The sequence below is a fragment of the Helianthus annuus genome, chromosome 15, assembly GCF_002127325.2.
Source record: "Helianthus annuus cultivar XRQ/B chromosome 15, HanXRQr2.0-SUNRISE, whole genome shotgun sequence".
Classification (NCBI taxonomy): Eukaryota; Viridiplantae; Streptophyta; class Magnoliopsida; order Asterales; family Asteraceae; genus Helianthus; species Helianthus annuus.
Window position 1 is genome coordinate 3,398,129 of NC_035447.2, and position 15,997 is coordinate 3,414,125.

The 15,997-nt window shown below is 35.6% G+C and overlaps 2 protein-coding genes across 5 annotated transcripts in view; one reads left to right on the top strand and one right to left on the bottom strand.

The window, feature by feature from the left end:
* LOC110910115 (beta-glucosidase 11) overlaps window positions 1-9,290 on the top strand; it is a 43,963-nt gene extending 34,673 nt beyond the window's left edge. Inside the window, exons 1-13 of one of the 3 annotated variants that reach the window (XM_035984085.1) lie at window positions 1,423-1,686; window positions 2,733-2,796; window positions 3,845-3,900; window positions 4,005-4,080; window positions 4,282-4,353; window positions 4,426-4,570; window positions 4,863-5,139; window positions 5,235-5,350; window positions 6,471-6,688; window positions 6,802-6,830; window positions 7,649-7,736; window positions 7,887-7,977; window positions 8,920-9,290. In XM_035984085.1, coding sequence (XP_035839978.1) covers window positions 1,546-1,686; window positions 2,733-2,796; window positions 3,845-3,900; window positions 4,005-4,080; window positions 4,282-4,353; window positions 4,426-4,570; window positions 4,863-5,139; window positions 5,235-5,350; window positions 6,471-6,688; window positions 6,802-6,830; window positions 7,649-7,736; window positions 7,887-7,977; window positions 8,920-9,151 — 1,605 coding nt within the window. In that variant the 5' untranslated portion in view covers window positions 1,423-1,545 and the 3' untranslated portion in view covers window positions 9,152-9,290. Of the gene's footprint in view, window positions 1-1,422; window positions 1,687-2,732; window positions 2,797-3,844; window positions 3,901-4,004; window positions 4,081-4,281; window positions 4,354-4,425; window positions 4,571-4,862; window positions 5,140-5,234; window positions 5,351-6,470; window positions 6,689-6,801; window positions 6,831-7,648; window positions 7,737-7,886; window positions 7,978-8,919 lie in introns of those variants that run through there. The other 2 variants (XM_022154825.2, XM_022154822.2) reach the window with 2 other exon arrangements.
* Window positions 9,291-10,066: 776 nt separating this feature from the next.
* On the bottom strand, window positions 10,067-14,457 carry LOC110910119 (alkylated DNA repair protein ALKBH8 homolog). 2 transcript variants are annotated; one of them, XM_022154834.2, is made up of 4 exons: window positions 14,006-14,457; window positions 12,097-12,125; window positions 11,181-11,384; window positions 10,067-10,492 (listed from the first exon to the last, which is right to left on the bottom strand). In XM_022154834.2, exons 1-4 carry the CDS (start codon window positions 14,238-14,240, stop codon window positions 10,187-10,189), a joined length of 774 nt encoding a protein of 257 aa, XP_022010526.1. In that variant the 5' UTR covers window positions 14,241-14,457; the 3' UTR covers window positions 10,067-10,186. The 2 variants fall into 2 exon arrangements, with proteins under 2 accessions (XP_022010526.1, XP_022010525.1); XM_022154833.2 differs by having other exon boundaries at window positions 12,097-12,128; window positions 14,006-14,455.
* Between the last annotated feature and the right edge of the window lie 1,540 nt (window positions 14,458-15,997).

The following is a 15,997-nucleotide window of genomic DNA, read 5'->3' on the forward strand; positions in this document are numbered from 1 at the left end:
CTTGCATTCAGAAATTACTAAGAAACGCATAACATTTACTATGATTTAATCAAACAAGTTTGCACACTTTCACTACCCCATCATCACAATGAAGATTAGAAATAAGTTTTTATTATTATTTTCCAAACCGATGTGAATCTATATCTTTGGTTAGAAATCACAGCCCTATGGTTTTGTTTGGTGGGGAAACTGTATCCAAATGAGTCGTAGATCTATCTTTATTTCTACCATTTAATTTGAACAGGTGATTCGCGGTCTTACTAATATCAATCTTATATTTAATTTTTATTTATTAGTAAAATATTAGTTAAAAAACTTTAAAAATTCAGAAATAATGAAGAGTGATGGGCATTCCTCTTAAACAATACTTTATTATAAAAACTAGATCTCCATTTCCAAACTCAATACTTTACACGTTGTGGTAAGAAATTCGATCAATATCGGTTTACAGTAGCGAAACACGCTACAATAATTGAAAGAAAAAACTTAAAAAACAAAGTTGTATCATATCCAAAAGGATATATACACGTGTTTGTTTCACTAGGGAAAACATTAACCACTAAACACTTGTATATACAAAAATAGAAGATTTGTCATTGTTATATATATAATTATACAAGTTGTTAGCTACAGAAGATAAATTAACTTGTATGTGACTCATAAACACAATCAAATCAAGTCATGTGTAATTCATATATGATGCTTTTGATGTATAGATAATATGTATAAAATACATTAAATGTTGGATGACCTTCACATATTTTATCCTTTTATTTGTCAAATGAAGTTCTATTCAAAAGAGAGTATTTTTTTTTTATAGTTGTGACAAACTAAACTAAAACAATTTTGGCAGAACAACAATCTCCACCGTTATTGGTATTATCAGAACCGATACAAGAATATGGCTATTTTCAAGTAAATTAAGGTTTTCTATCGATGATAGTCATTTGGGCCGAGTACCGTGCCGAAGCGAATCGATGGTGTCTGGAGGGGCGAAGCATAAAACGGGCCGAGGGGGGGGGGCGAACTTTTCGCTCAGTAGTGTTATATATGTAGGTTTCGTATAAAAATTTTTGGGTATATACGTTTTCGACCCCCCCCCCCCCCCGTCATTCGGGTCAAGCTTCGCCACTGGGTGTCTGGACAACGTCAGTACTAATGCCGGTGGTCATTTATATCTCTTTCGATTGCTATACCAAGTCCCGGTATCATAATAGTATTGTAATTCATCGAACCAATATATATCAAAAGTCCGCCGCAAAACGCGGCATATCCCACTACTTTTATAAAAGTTTAAGTAAAAGAAAGTAGTTAACAAAATAGATGGGACCAAAACGAAAATGTCACATTTCCTTTTTAAGTAATGCAAGAATATTTGATTATAGACAATAAAAGTAAAAAATCTATTGAAATCCATACATGAGAAATAGTGACATGACGACAAATAATTTTATTTTTTAGTGTCCAAAAAGATTGGATAGCGAATAACCAATTCCAGCCGTTAAATATGATTAGATTCATCACTTGCAGTAGCACTGCAAGCAGATGATGTCGAATTTCGCTGTGATTCTTCTTATTATTATGGTGATTGGATACAATGACAATGCATACGGTGTTGTTGATGAGTATGTACGAGATGATTTTCCGGCTGATTTCGTTTTTGGTGCCGGAACTTCTGCCTACCAGGTGTTCGACGTTATGCTTGCTAGCTCTTTATTTCATTTTCAATTGTTTTTACAGTTACTAAATTAACTATCATTATTATTATTAACTAGTGGTTTTTCCCCGCGCTATGGGGTGGTAATTCAGTTGATATCCGTTCGGTTTGTTCTGGTACGGGCACTAGCTATAGCAGCTTAAAGAAAAAACTAAAAGAGTTAATTACTGTTTTCGTATGGTTTGTCAAAAATCACTATTTCAGTCCATTAGTTTAAAAATTGCGATTTCAGTCCCTGTGGTTTCACTTTCATAACCATTTCAGTCCCTGTGGTTTCACTTTTGTAACCATTTCAATCCATTATTCTGTAAAGTACAGGGACTGAAATGATTACAAGGTGGACTGAAATGGTTACGAAAGTGAAACCACAGGGATTGAAATCGCAATTTTTAAACTAAAGGACTGAAACAGTGATTTTTGACAAACCACTGGGACGAAAACAGTAATTAACTCAAACTAAAAAAATAAAGTCAGAATATGCCAAAAGAATACATGTTTTATATAAATCGAAAACCATAAAAAGAATACTAGTTCCGATACTACAGACATTTGTACCGATGTTCGGTTGAAGTCGGTTCGGTTAGTCCCGTATCAATACTCGTATAGTTTACGATAATTGGCGCTCGTATAGTTTACGAATTTCTATCGAAAACCATAAAAAAGAATACGGGTTCTGATACTACCGATATTGATATCGATGTTGTTCGGTTAAAATCGGTTTGGTTAGTCCTGTATCGATACTCGTATAGTTTAAGATACAAAGTATGCGTTTTTAAATATTTTTGTGGGCACTCATGTAGTTTACGATAGAAAAAAGTAAACTACTATTCATTGTCGGTTTCGGTTCAATTTGATACGATAGCGGCATGGTATCCATTTTCAATAAAAAGCATATTAGAAAAAAAAAAATCAAAATAAATATATTAGAAAAAATCAAATTAATATAGTACTAAAACTTTAGTTTTACTATTCATCACCACTTTTAGTTAATTAATATGTATGTATAATATAATAGGTTGAAGGAGCTGTGTTGGAAGATGGACGTACTTACAGCATTTGGGACACATTTGCACATGCAGGTAATAACAATACGGCATCGTTTTCGTTCAGTTGTTTAGTTGGTACTTGCAGTCGACTCATTCGGGTGTTTGGACGTGTGTTTTCGGTTTGAAGTATGATTTACTAATGAGTTGTCCTCAATGGGACATTATGGTGGTTAACTCGTGTGCTCACAACCAGGGGCGGATCTAGACCACTTTTATGGGTTCCCAGGAACCCATTCGGTTTAGAAAAAATGGGAAAAAAATAGTAAGAATCTCGTATGATTTGTGAAAAAAAAAATAGTGAGAATTAGTGAAAATCTACCAAAAGAAACCCAGTGAAAAAAAGTTTTTAGATATGCCACTGCTCACAACCAACCAAACGCTAGGAGTTGTTGTTCAAAATTTTTTTACTAATAAGTCTTCATAACTACTACAATAATGTGATGTAACAAGTTTTATTATTTGTTATTGTTTGATGCAATTGACTTACTATAACCGGAAAAAAAATCTTGCCACGTCATCTTTTTTACCAACGATACATGTAAAAATGTGTGCCATGTCGTGTTTTTCCGTGGTTATAGCAGTCTATCGCATCTAACGGTGACAGAATAGGAGGGTCCTTGTGTAACACCCTATGCAAATCCCACATCGATAGGAGATATGTTGGGTTCATAAGGAATACTAGACTTCAAATATCACTAATTTGTTTTGGTTAAAATGGTTATGGATAAAAGGAGTACCATGAGCTCTTTGTTGGCGGATCCAGAAATTTGTTTCACCGGGTTCCTTTTGGTAAATTTTCACTAATTCTCACTATTCTTTTTTAAATCATATAAAATTTCCACTATTTTTTTCTTTTCTTTTTCCAAACCGAGGGGGTTCCCGGGAACCCCCAAAACACCCCTGGATCCGCCACTGAATTGAGGGGTCGGTTTTGTATGCTTTTCTTGTATGAGAAAGAATATGCCATGAATGGACCTCTTGTGATTGTTCGAATGTAAAACTAAGGGCATGATGATTCTATCTATGATAAATTTATGTTTGTTAAGGTCTGAGTGTTAATGTTTTGGATCCAAAATCTTAGGCAACTATGATGGAGCAAATGGTGATGTAGCATGTGACGGGTATCATAAATACAAGGTATATACCATGTAGGTCTTTCACGACCCGCAACTCATCTATTTGTTACTGTAAGAGCTCAATTTATAGCAGGTTAAATAATATGGTCGAGTCTGACTGTGCAGGAAGACGTTGAACTTATGGCAGACACGGGTTTGGAGGCTTATAGATTTTCCATCTCTTGGTCCAGATTGATCCCAAGTATGTTAACGTAATTGTCAAATATCAGTTGTAGACCTTTCTCCATCAATTAGGAATCTGATGCCGTCACTAAACACATACCTTAAATTGTAGCTATTTTTTGAGTGTTTATTTTTGGTGTCTAATCCGCATATATATCACCATTGCTCTTGATTTTCTTAGCCTATCGTGCTTGTGTAATCTTTTTTTTTCTTTTTGCAGATGGCAGAGGACCCGTGAATTTAAAGGGATTACAATACTACAATGATCTTATCGACAAGCTTATCAGCCATGGTTAAGTATAACTGAATTTTGGTCAAGCTAAAATACGATCATCCTTTTCAAAGTCGTTAATATTTTGTTTAGGAATACAACCACATATCACATTACATCATGATGATCTACCACAGATTCTTGAAGATGAATATGGAGGATGGCTTAGTAGAAAAGCAGTGTACATTTCTAACTTCAACTTTGCTTTCATACTACCTATGGATTCTGCCACTAACATGTAGGTAGATCTATACATATACATATCTCCAAACTTATTTCTTTCCCACACATACTTTGAGTGAACGTTCCTGCTCATAAGTGAACGTTCTTGCTCATGAGTGAACGTTTCCAACTGTTGAGCGAACATTCTTGCTGACGAGTAAACGTTCCAACTATTGAGTGAACATTCTTGCTGACGAGTGAACGTTCCAACTGTTGAGTGAACCTTCTTGCTGACGAGTGAACGTTCCAACTATTGAGTTATGACTTATGATAACAGTTCTTTATGGGTTACTATTATTCAACTGCAGGAAAGACTTTGTTGCATATGCGGATGTTTGCTTCAGAGAATTTGGTGATAGGGTTTTGCACTGGACTACGATTAACGAAGCTAATGTATTTGCTTTAGGTGGTTATGATGTGGGCGTGTCGCCACCTGGACGTTGTTCTTACCCGTTTGGGACAAGTGTGTACAAGATAAGTAATTGTACTAATGGTGGTGACTCTACATCTGAACCATACATTGTAGGTCACCATTTGTTGCTGGCACATGCATCGACAGTAAGACTCTACCGAAAAAAATACAAGGTAAAATCTTTTCCAAGAATCGAGACCCGACCCGTAACGTTTATTCAATAGTTATTCACTACTTGTTTGCGTAAGAAATATTGGCGACGATGCAGGCCACACAACATGGTTTTGTTGGAATAAATTTGTTTGCGTATTGGTATGAACCTTATTCAAATACAATTGAAGATGTGAAAGCTACCCAAAGAGCACATGATTTCTATTTGGGTTGGTGAGTGATCAATTATAACCGAAAACTTATTGTCCAAAATAGTCGTTTTTATATTTAATTTGTGGCAAAAAACTAACCCCTGTTAAAACCTGTGTTTACTTTGCTTACTAAATTCTAATGGAAATGACAATTTTACCCTCCATTAACCAGCAGGTTTTTTTAGCAGGGGTTAGTTTCTTGGACTGAAATGGCATGTTTCGAGAATGTCAGGGAGGGAAATGGTACAAATTTGAAATTTGGCCTGAAATGGCATAATTGGACAAACCACAGGGACGTAAATGGCAATTAACTCACTCTTTTATATTAATATTTTTCTAATTATGGAATAAAATGATATAGGAGGTTTATAAGGGGCAGCAATACCAGCACGACATGAACTTAACAAGTTAGGGACTTAAGTAGGGCTGTAAACGAGTCGAGCCGAGCCAGGGTGGGGTCGAGCTCAAACTCAAAATTAATTCAGGCGGTTAAACTTGGCTTGAGCTTTACGTCGGAGTTAAACGAGCCTAAGAACGAGCCAATGAGCCGAGCCAAGCTTAGCTTGAGCTGGGCTTGGTTACAAAATGAGCCAGCTTGGTTCACGTCATCTCAACTTGAGTTTTTTTAGCTAGTTTTTCTCGAGCTTCTTTCGAGCGAGCTACGAGCCGAGCTATGAGTCGCGAGCGTTATGAACAGCCCTAGACAAGGTCAGGGCAAAACGGGCCCGGGTCATAAACGAGATGGCCTTTAGCTATTTGTGTTGGGTTTGGGTTGACGACCACCCCGTTTTCCACCCGCCGAACCATTTAAATTCAGAAACTAGATATTGAACACTGAAACTTTTTTATACGTTTTCTAAAACATGTTGACCCGCCTACTTATGTAACCCGTCTAGATACCTAGGTTACACATGTCGCGTTTGGGTTACTAGTATTGTAAGCTTGTAAGCAAATCTAGTTTTATGTGATAAAATACACTTTAAGAAACATCTGACCCGTTTGACTCATTATCCGTCCCTGATAAACATAACCCGTCCATAAGTCAATGAGTCGAAACTGCCACATCTAATAGTTTATCGTATTATAGCATCGTTGAATCAAACCTTCACGTATATATATTCATTTCATGGTTCCTATTTCAGGTTTTTGAATCCATTGGTGAACGGGGATTACCCAGAAATAATGAAGAAAAACGCAGGCAATCGAATTCCAAATTTTACCAAACATGAATCAGAGAGAATCAAGGGTTCACTTGACTTTATTGGCATAAACCACTATGCCACAAATTATGTCAAGGACAACCCCAGTAATCTTGAAATGGAGATCAGGGACTTTCTTGCTGACATGGCAGTAACACTTGGTACAATATTTTTAAATTTTATTTTTATTATACATCTTCTTTAAGGTAACTTCACTTGTTTTTGTAATATTCACTTAAATACTGACATATTGTGTTTTTTTTTTGGAATGCAGTCTATGGAAGTGCAATCACTACAAATGAGGTTTGAATGTTTAGTCATTTGTGTATGTGTATGTGTATGATATATATATATATATATATATATATATATATATATATATATATATATATATAGGACAAAGATCCGTTAGGAACCACCCTTTATTGCGAGAACCGCGAGAACCAGTGTGAACACAAACAGTAATACCTAAAAAAATCTAAAAAACACCCAAAATTTTTTTTTATTTTTTTACTATTTTTTATATAAAAATCGCTACTTTTAGTATCCAAAAAAAAATTTTTTTTTTTTTCAAAATTTATATTTTTTAGGTTTTTTGGGGGTTTAGTTTTTAGCATTTTAGCTTGGGGGGGGGGGGGGGGGGTTTAGGTTTTTTTGGGGGGGGGGGGGGGTGTTAGGTTTTCTTAGGTTTTTTAGCTATTTTAGGTTGTGTTCACATTAGTTCTCGCGGTTCTCGCAATAAGGTGGTTCTCGCATGAACCTTACCATATATATATATATATAGGATTAGGTTCAAGAGTGAATACTAGTGTAGCGTGCGAACTGAGTGAACTAATCCTGGCCATACACGTGTGTAGATCAATGGCCAGGATTTGATGTTGAAATACACTAGTGTATTTTACGATTTGATGATGAGATCCTGGCCATACACGTGTGTAGATCAATGACCAGGATTTGTTCACTCAGTTCGCAAATACACTAGTGTTCACTCTAGAACCCCACCCTATATATATATATTTAGAGTTCTGAGTTATTAGAGTTCTGAAAGTTCTGTAGTTATTTAGAGTTCTGAAATGAACTCAACCCTATATATATAATACGCATGTATATCTGTATCTCAGTTTGAGGTGGTTCCATTGGGCCTGCAAAAGCTACTTAACTATCTGAAGGAAGAATATGGAAATCCTCCTATTTACATCCATGAAAATGGTATATACATCAAATAAGTTACTTATAAAGTCTTAGCATTATTTCATCTTATGTTATATCCTACTTTTAGTTAGGACCACATAAGTGAAAAGAATCCGTTTCATTAAAAAGTGAAAAAAATAACTAAATAAATAAAGATTTTTTTGACAGGCCAAGTAGAATCCCGTAATGGAACAATGACAGACACTCCGAGGGTAGAGTTCTTGCATGCCTACATCGGTGGTGTGTTGGATACACTAAGGTACACCTCAATTTTGTTTGTTGCATATGATAAATTGTTTAAATCATGTATCTCTATATAAAAAGAGGTGATTTGTACCATAAAAAGTGGCTTTGTTACTAATGGTCGCGTAATAATGGATGATGCGTTTTCCTAAATATAGTATAATAAGCGGGTTGGGTAATGTATTAACACAAGTTAGGATGAAACGGTTCATTTGGTTGCGTTGGGATGTTGGGTTGATCTGTAAACAGTTTTTGTCCACTTTATATTAATAGTTACAACATTAGATATGATTATAAAAAAAACTATGTTATTACAATAACATTCATCTTAGGGGGTGTTTGGGGTTGAGTTTTGAAAATAGATTATGCGTTTTGAATAATCAGAATCAGATAATTAGCTGTAACAAAACGTGCTGCAGAAAGATAGTGTTTGGATTTGATTATGTTGTTTGATATCACAATAATCAGATAATCAACATTGTTTGGATTTGATTATGTTGTTTGATATCACAATAATCAGATAATCAACTATTTGAGTGTTTGGCAACTATATATATTTTAAAAAAATAAACAAGTGAAAACGTAAAAAATCAGTTTTTGGATTATCACATTTTCCTGCAGCAAGGGGTGACCTACTTATGGATTATCACGTTTTGAACTTTACAAAACGTAAAAAATCACTTTTTATTAATTTTTTACCAAACACTCAAAATAGATTTTTTGCGATTTCAAAACACAATAATCAAATAATCAGGTTGAAAACGCAATCCCAAACACCCCCTTATTACAAATTTAAAACACTTTGGATGACTTTAAACCCGTTTGACATGTTTCTTGTATAAGTAAAAAAAGTATTTGACCCAGTTGGTCTGTTAGGGATAATCCGATAAACCTCAATTCGCTTGTTACCGTTAAAGACACTTATGATTTTCTTTTTACATTTGTGACATGGTAATAGGAATGGATCGAACACGAAGGGATATTTCGTTTGGTCTTTTCTTGATCTTTTTGAGTTGTTGGATGGCTATACCACCGGTTATGGTTTGTACTACGTTGACTTGAATGACAAAGAGTTGACTCGATATCCTAAGCTATCCGCACATTGGTATGCCAATTTTTTGCAAGGAAAGAACACAAGTGGCGTATTTGAAACTATGAATGTGAAAGAGACTTTGTCTTCTTCATATTAGCTTTTACCATTCATATGTTGGATTCGGATATTATGTTGTCATGTTTAAATTTTGTTGTATCAAACTTTCACTGTGTTACCATTTGATTCAATTGACTAGTAAAAAGGTACCATAAAAGGTTTGACCCTGTTGTTTTTTATAGTAGGGTGACCTATATTGGTTCTTAACGTCAGTAAATTTTGACCCGGTGGTCTCATTGGAAGCAGCCTCTCTATTCCTACGGGGTAGAGGTAAGGCTGTCTACATCTTACCCTCCTCAGACCCTACCTTAGCTTTGCTATTAGTGGGATACACTGAGTATGATGATGATGACTTTAGGATCAAGAATTTCAACGGGGCAAAGGTAAGGCTGTCTACATCTCACCCTCCTCAGACTCTACCTTAGCTTTGCTATTGGTGGGATACACTGAGTATGATGATGATGATGACTTTAGGATCAAGAATTTCAACGGGGTAGAGATAAGGCTGTCTACATCTCACCCTCCTGAGACCCTACCTTAGCTTTGCTATTGGTGGGATCATTGTTGCGGATTTCGGCCTAGGCGGTCATCTACTGCCTAATTTTGAGCTAGGCGGTCAATTAATCGGTCATGGTAAAAAATCGGTCAAAATCGGTCCTAGGCGGTCAAAAATCGGATTAATCGGACAATATTAGTCGGTCAAAATCGGCCCTAGGCGGTCAAAATTGGTCAAAATCGGTTAAAATCGAACCATACCATCTAAAACTTGAAGTATTTATGTGAATTTTGAAGTATTATTTTTATATTATTGGGTATATATATATATAATTTTGAAAAAATCATACAAAAATCCCATTCCGATTAATCCTGATTAATCCCGATTAATCCCTAGGCTGTACCTCACCGCCCGACTAGCGCCTAGCGCCTTCTACAACATTGGGTGGGATACACTGAGTATGATGATGATGATGACTTTAGGATCAAGAATTTCAAATATATAGCTTACAATTTTATATATAATGTAAAACTTTGTAAAGAACACAGCACAACTAAAACATACAGATTGCGGTGGGTACTACTCACTGTTGCAGAGCCTCCTTAATGTAATAGAAGTTCTTCTTTTCTGCACAATTTCTAAGCCATCCCATATCTGAAAACCGGGTTTGCGGTTAATTTCATGCTTCCACTGGTATCGCGCTTCACCTGATATTAAGAGTAAAGATCCGGGTGTCAAGTACACAGGGATCTTGGGCTCGGGTTGTTTTCTATCGGTAACAGCTTCGTTTTCAACACGGCTGAAATGCATCACACAAGATGATTCTAATGAGACCAGGGCTATTCCGTCTTCAAACCGCATTAGGTCAACATGCGCACAAATACCCTGAAATTTTGAACAATGAAAAATGAGACTGGTTAAAAAAGAGTAAAGTACACAGATGGTCCATGTGGTTTACTAAACTTTTGGATTTGGTCCCTAGCTTTCCAAAAGCACACAGATGGTCCTTGTGGTATGCACTTTGTAACGCATTAGTCCCTAGCGTTTTCCAAAAGTACATGGATGGTCCCTGTGGTTTACCAAAATTTTGGATTTGGTCCCTAGCTTTCCAAAAGTACACAGATGGTCCTTGTGGTTTGCACTTTGTAACGACTAACGCATTAGTCCCCAGCATTTTCCAAAAGTACATGGATGGTCCCTCTGGTTTGCACTTTGTATTGCATTCAGTCCCTAACTTGGACATGCTAAAACCTTTAGATTTGTTGGTTGGGGACTAAATGCGTTACAAAGTGCAAACCACAGGGACCATCCATGTACTTTGGGAATGCTAAGGACCAAATCCAAAATTTTGATAAACCACAGGGACCATCCGTGTACTTTACTCTTAAAAAATGAACTTATCCGTGTCAATAGCATGCAAAAAGTAACAAACTTTGGTCAAAATGTCAAATTAGTGTGTTTTCCATAACCAAATATGTATGCGAACATATACATATGTGCAAACACAAAAACGTAATCACCGGTTTTGTAAATAAAAGATTTATGCAAATATATAATGATATGATAATCGCACCTCACCTGGCTGGTATGAGTTAGCAATGAGTTGATTAAAGAGAGGCTCTCTGTTTAGTAGCGTTGAAGGAAATATGCAATCTTGTCCGTCCATTTCACTAGTTATGTCCGTTGATTCAGGATCGTAATTACTATACTGGATAAGCTCTCGTATACACGTCGAAAGTTCATTCGCCCATGCTGGAAGATCACCAAACCTCATAGCCTGCAATGTGATTACCACAAATCATGATTAACAAAGGGCCAAACTATCTACACACCAAGTGTGTAGATAGTCACCCTGTAAAGGTGTTTTTTTGTCCTTATATGCACACCTTGCAGTGTCGAACTGTGACCAAAACGCGGCGTTTTGGTCCGGTTAACCAGACAAAGACTGACGGGTGTCTGTCGGGTCTGTTGACCGGACCAAAATGCCGAGCTTTGGCCGCGTTTTGGTCCTGTCAACCAGACCGGGTGTCAGTCTTTTGTCTTTTGTCTGGTTGATAGGACCAAAACGCGGCCAAAGCTTGGCGTTTTGGTCCGGTCAACAGACCCGTTAGTCTTTGTCTGGTTAACCGGACCAAAACGCCGCGTTTTGGCCACAGTTCGACACTGCAGGGTGTGCATATAAGGACAAAAAACACCTTTTTTGGTGTGTAAATAGGCAAAATGGTGTGTAGATAGGCAAAATGGTGTGTAGATAGGTACACCCACAAGCAAAACTAAAGCTCATTTAAACACCTTAAATGAGCTAAACTATGTGAACGAATCACTGTTCTTAATCTCGTGTTAAGAATCAATTTGCAACACTAACATACGATTATATACAAGAATAAGTTATTAAGTTGTGATCAAATTCCAGGAATGATGTAACAATGTCGATATTATGCGTTGGTATTTCCGATAAACATTTGTTAACAGAGTGTTGATTGTCAAACCTGATTGTGAGATGAATCAGTGAACCATCCTTCTGCAGCCATATGTTACAGAAGAAGAAATATATTAGAACAAAAACTGTAATCACTAATCATTACTCAATCTTAACAGTATTCACTAATCACTAATCAATGTAATCATTAATCATTAATAAATAATCAAACTTAACAGTAATCCAGAAGTGCAAAACGAGCCAAGCCACTCGTGAGCTACTCAAATCAGCTCACTAAAAGCTCAAACTGAGCCGAGCTTCACGAGCTCGGGCCATAGTTGTTAATGGCGACTAGAGACAAATAGTGATAAGTACCTATATGCTATATGGCGAATAACGATAAATAGCGGATATAAAATAGCGATACACTAGAAAAAAAATTAAAAAAATTATAAGTACATTATATCAAAATACCTGGTATATACGCCATTTTACATGTATATTTAACATAAACCTAAAATCCAGCTATTTTATAGTTATATTTAATCTCTATTTGTATTTAAAAAAATAATAAATAATAATTAAAACCTTATTAAAAAGCAAATACTTTATGCATATGGTAGTTGTAACAATGGTTTTGAGAGTTTCTCAAAAAAAAATTGGATTTTTTCTTTTTAACCCTAAATTTTCAATCTTTGACAAGTTAAGTTTAAACTTTTAATATTTGTTTTCTTTTTAACCCTAAAGTTTTAATATTTGTTTTCTTTTTAACCCTAAAGTTTTAATCTTTGACAATTTGAGTTTAAGGTTTTAACTTTGATAGTATTTGTTTCCTTTTTAACCCTAAAGTTTTAATCTTTGACAATTTGAGTTTAAAGTTTTAATCTTTGGTAATTTAACCCCTTTAATTAATTTGATTTTTCACTTCTAATTCAAAAGTTTCTATCTTATACAATTTAACCCCTTTGATTAATTTGATTTTTCACTTCTAATTCAAAAGTTTTATCTTTTGCGATTTAACCAGTTTCATTTTTTTACTTATGTGTTGTAACCTTCGCTTTGGGGGTTTTACATAAAAAAAATTATTTTTTTTACTTTTCACACAACTTTTAACCCAAAACTATTTGTTTTTTACTTTTAACACAAAAGTATTTCATAAATTACTTTTAACCCAAAACTATTTGTTTTTTACTTTTAACACAAAACTTTTTATCTTTTGCAATCTATCCTCACAACTTTTTTTGCTTTCAACTTTGGTCCTTTATAGTTTTCATTTTCTGCAAAATTTTCTCTTTGTGCTTCGTTCTAAATTTTGTGACTTAACACATCGCAAACGTGCGTCTTTGGTTTAACGTTTTTACATTTCGTTCTAAATTTTGCGAGTTAACACGACGCAACGTACGTGTGTGGGTGAACGTTTTTACATTGTCTATTTTTTCCCGTTTGACAGGTTCAACATAATCTGCGCGTCCTAAATCGACTTAGTTATGACTATAGAATTCCCGCCGCATTGCGGCGGGTCGTAATTCTAGTAATAATAAAAATGCACGGATAGTCCCTGTGGTTTGATGAAATTTCACCTTTAGTCCCCAACTTTTCAGAAATACACTCTTAGTCCCTGTGGTTTGACAAGTTGTTACTCGGATAGTCCCTAAAGCGGATGAAGGTTACTGGGATAGTCCCTGTGGTTTGACAAGTTGTTACTCGGGTAGTCCCTGTGGTTTGACAAGTTGTTACTCGGATAGTCCTTGTGATTTCACACCCACTTTACCAGAAAAACTAACCTCCATCCGCTTTGGGGACTATCCGAGTAACAACTTGTCAAACCACAGGGACTAAGAGTGTAATTTTGAAAAGTTGGGGACTAAAGGTGAAATTTCACCAAACCACAGGGACTATTCGTGCATTTTACTCATAATAATAATAATAATAATAATAATAATCTGAGGTAACATAGGAAACAGAGATAAGAAGATGACCTTGTTGTAGAATTGATGCTAGTAAAGTTGATTGTTGATGAGGAGTTAAGAAATCTCTACATAAACTTAACCCTTTGATTTCACTGATTCGTTCCCATTCAGGCAGTTTACCGAACACTAATTCAGATTCACCGGAAATGTTTGAGTCTTCCGGCTGCCGGAGACGATCATCGTCGTCGCTATCTTCCGACGACTCTCCGAATGCTTCTTCTATAAGCTTCTTGTAATCGTCCATTTTGAATGGGTTTTAAATTCTAGGGTTTGCTGTAATGTTGTGTTGATTTTGGGGGACACTGGATGAATACTAATATTAACTATTGACCAATAAGAAATTTGTTCACGAAACAAACACCATTAAAAGTGTTAGGGTAAGCGGGGCACTTCTTGGGGAGGGGAGCGGGGACCTCAGTCCTCAAGCAGGAACACCGCCGCCATCGGCTCGGGGAACATAAGCGGGGAGGGGGATCGGTGAGAGGTTACCGCATGAGAGAGAGGAGAGAGAGAGGGGGTGATTGGTTGTTAATATGGGTTCACTCTTTTTCCACCAATCGTATTTTTTTCTTCTTTTTTTATAAAAAATAATTGTGTGAGCGGAGTGATGCCAACGTTTGAGTGCAAAATATGGACTTAAGAGGGGAGTTGACGTGGCGCGTGTTGATTGGCCGTGAGCAAGAGAGTGGACTCACCTAAGAGAGGAGTGCCCCTCTCACCCTTAGAATCAATAAGAGGTTTAAACTATTAAGAGTCTCATTAAAAAATAAACAGACAGCTCCTAAGCCTAACAAAAGGTAAACGTAAAAATAATGAATCATGCATGCACGTTACGGCGTGATAACTCGTAAAAATTGGACCGAAAAAGTAAAACATAGAAAAGAATAACTAAGTTGGCTTAGCACCCGCGAGTTTCGAGTGAGCAATTAAACGATAAAAAATAGCCGTAAAATCGTTGAACCATACGCGCGCGTTACAACGTGTTATCTCGAAAAAATCTAGAACGAATCGTATGACAAATTTGTAAAAGATGCAAAGTATAGGGGGCCAAAGTTGAAAGTGGAAAAGTGTTGGGATTAAAAATGGAAATTGTTTTTGACAAATATGTAAAAGATGAAAACTACAAGGTTAAAAGTGTAAAAGATGAAAACTATTAGGTATGTAAAAGATGAAAACTATTAGATTAAAAATGTAAAAGATGAAAAGTAAAAGAGTTAAAAAGAAAATAAAAAATGAATAGTGTTTTTATTTGGGAGAAATTTTTGTAAATTAATAAAGGATAAAAAAAGGATAAATATTTCAATTTTAAATAAATTGTAAATTGTAAATTAATAAAGGATAAAATAGGATAAATATTTCAATTTTAAATAAATAAATATTGAACTAATTATTTTTATCTATTTCTCAATACATACTTTACTAAAACGAGTTGTAAATAAATTCTCAAAACACACTCGAATATGTCATCAAAACTGACTCACAATGTAGTTTTTTTTATATAGAGTGATCTGATTTAGGGGTTGTTTGGCAACATTTGAATAGTTAAGTGTTGAACTAATAAGAGGTTTTAACCATTAAGTGCTGAGTAAGGGGCTGTTTGGCAACATCTGAATGGTTAAGTGCTGAACCAGTAAGAGGTCTGAACCAGTAAGAGGTCTGAACCATTAAGAGCATGTATAATGCTTAACCGTTCAGAGACAAATGTCTGACCAATTCAGATTAGAGGTCTTAATCATTCAGACTTTGTATAAATCTTAACCTTTCAGAGGCAAATGTCTGAACCATTCAGACATCTGCTCGGGAAACAAACACTCTGAACCATTAAGTGTTGAACCAGTAAGAGGTCTGAACCACTAAAAGCCTCATTAAGAGGTAAACAAATAGCCCCTTACTCTTTTCGTAATTTTAGTAAGATAACATAATACTTGATTAAATTCTGAACAGACCGTTTGTGACATGCTCATTTTAACCCACGTTTTAGTAAGAGTTGATTTTTTTGTT

Excerpts from the sequence above, each read along its gene's own strand:
- LOC110910119 (XM_022154833.2), bottom strand. The coding sequence starts at position 14,240 with ATGGACGATTACAAGAAGCTTATAGAAGAAGCATTCGGAGAGTCGTCG. Across the intron at positions 12,129-14,005 it reads AGCATCAATTCTACAACAAG|AAGGATGGTTCACTGATTCA; the intron begins GTCATCTTCTTA and ends ATATGGCTGCAG. Across the intron at positions 10,493-11,180 it reads ACTCATACCAGCCAGGTGAG|GGTATTTGTGCGCATGTTGA; the intron begins GTGCGATTATCA and ends TCAAAATTTCAG.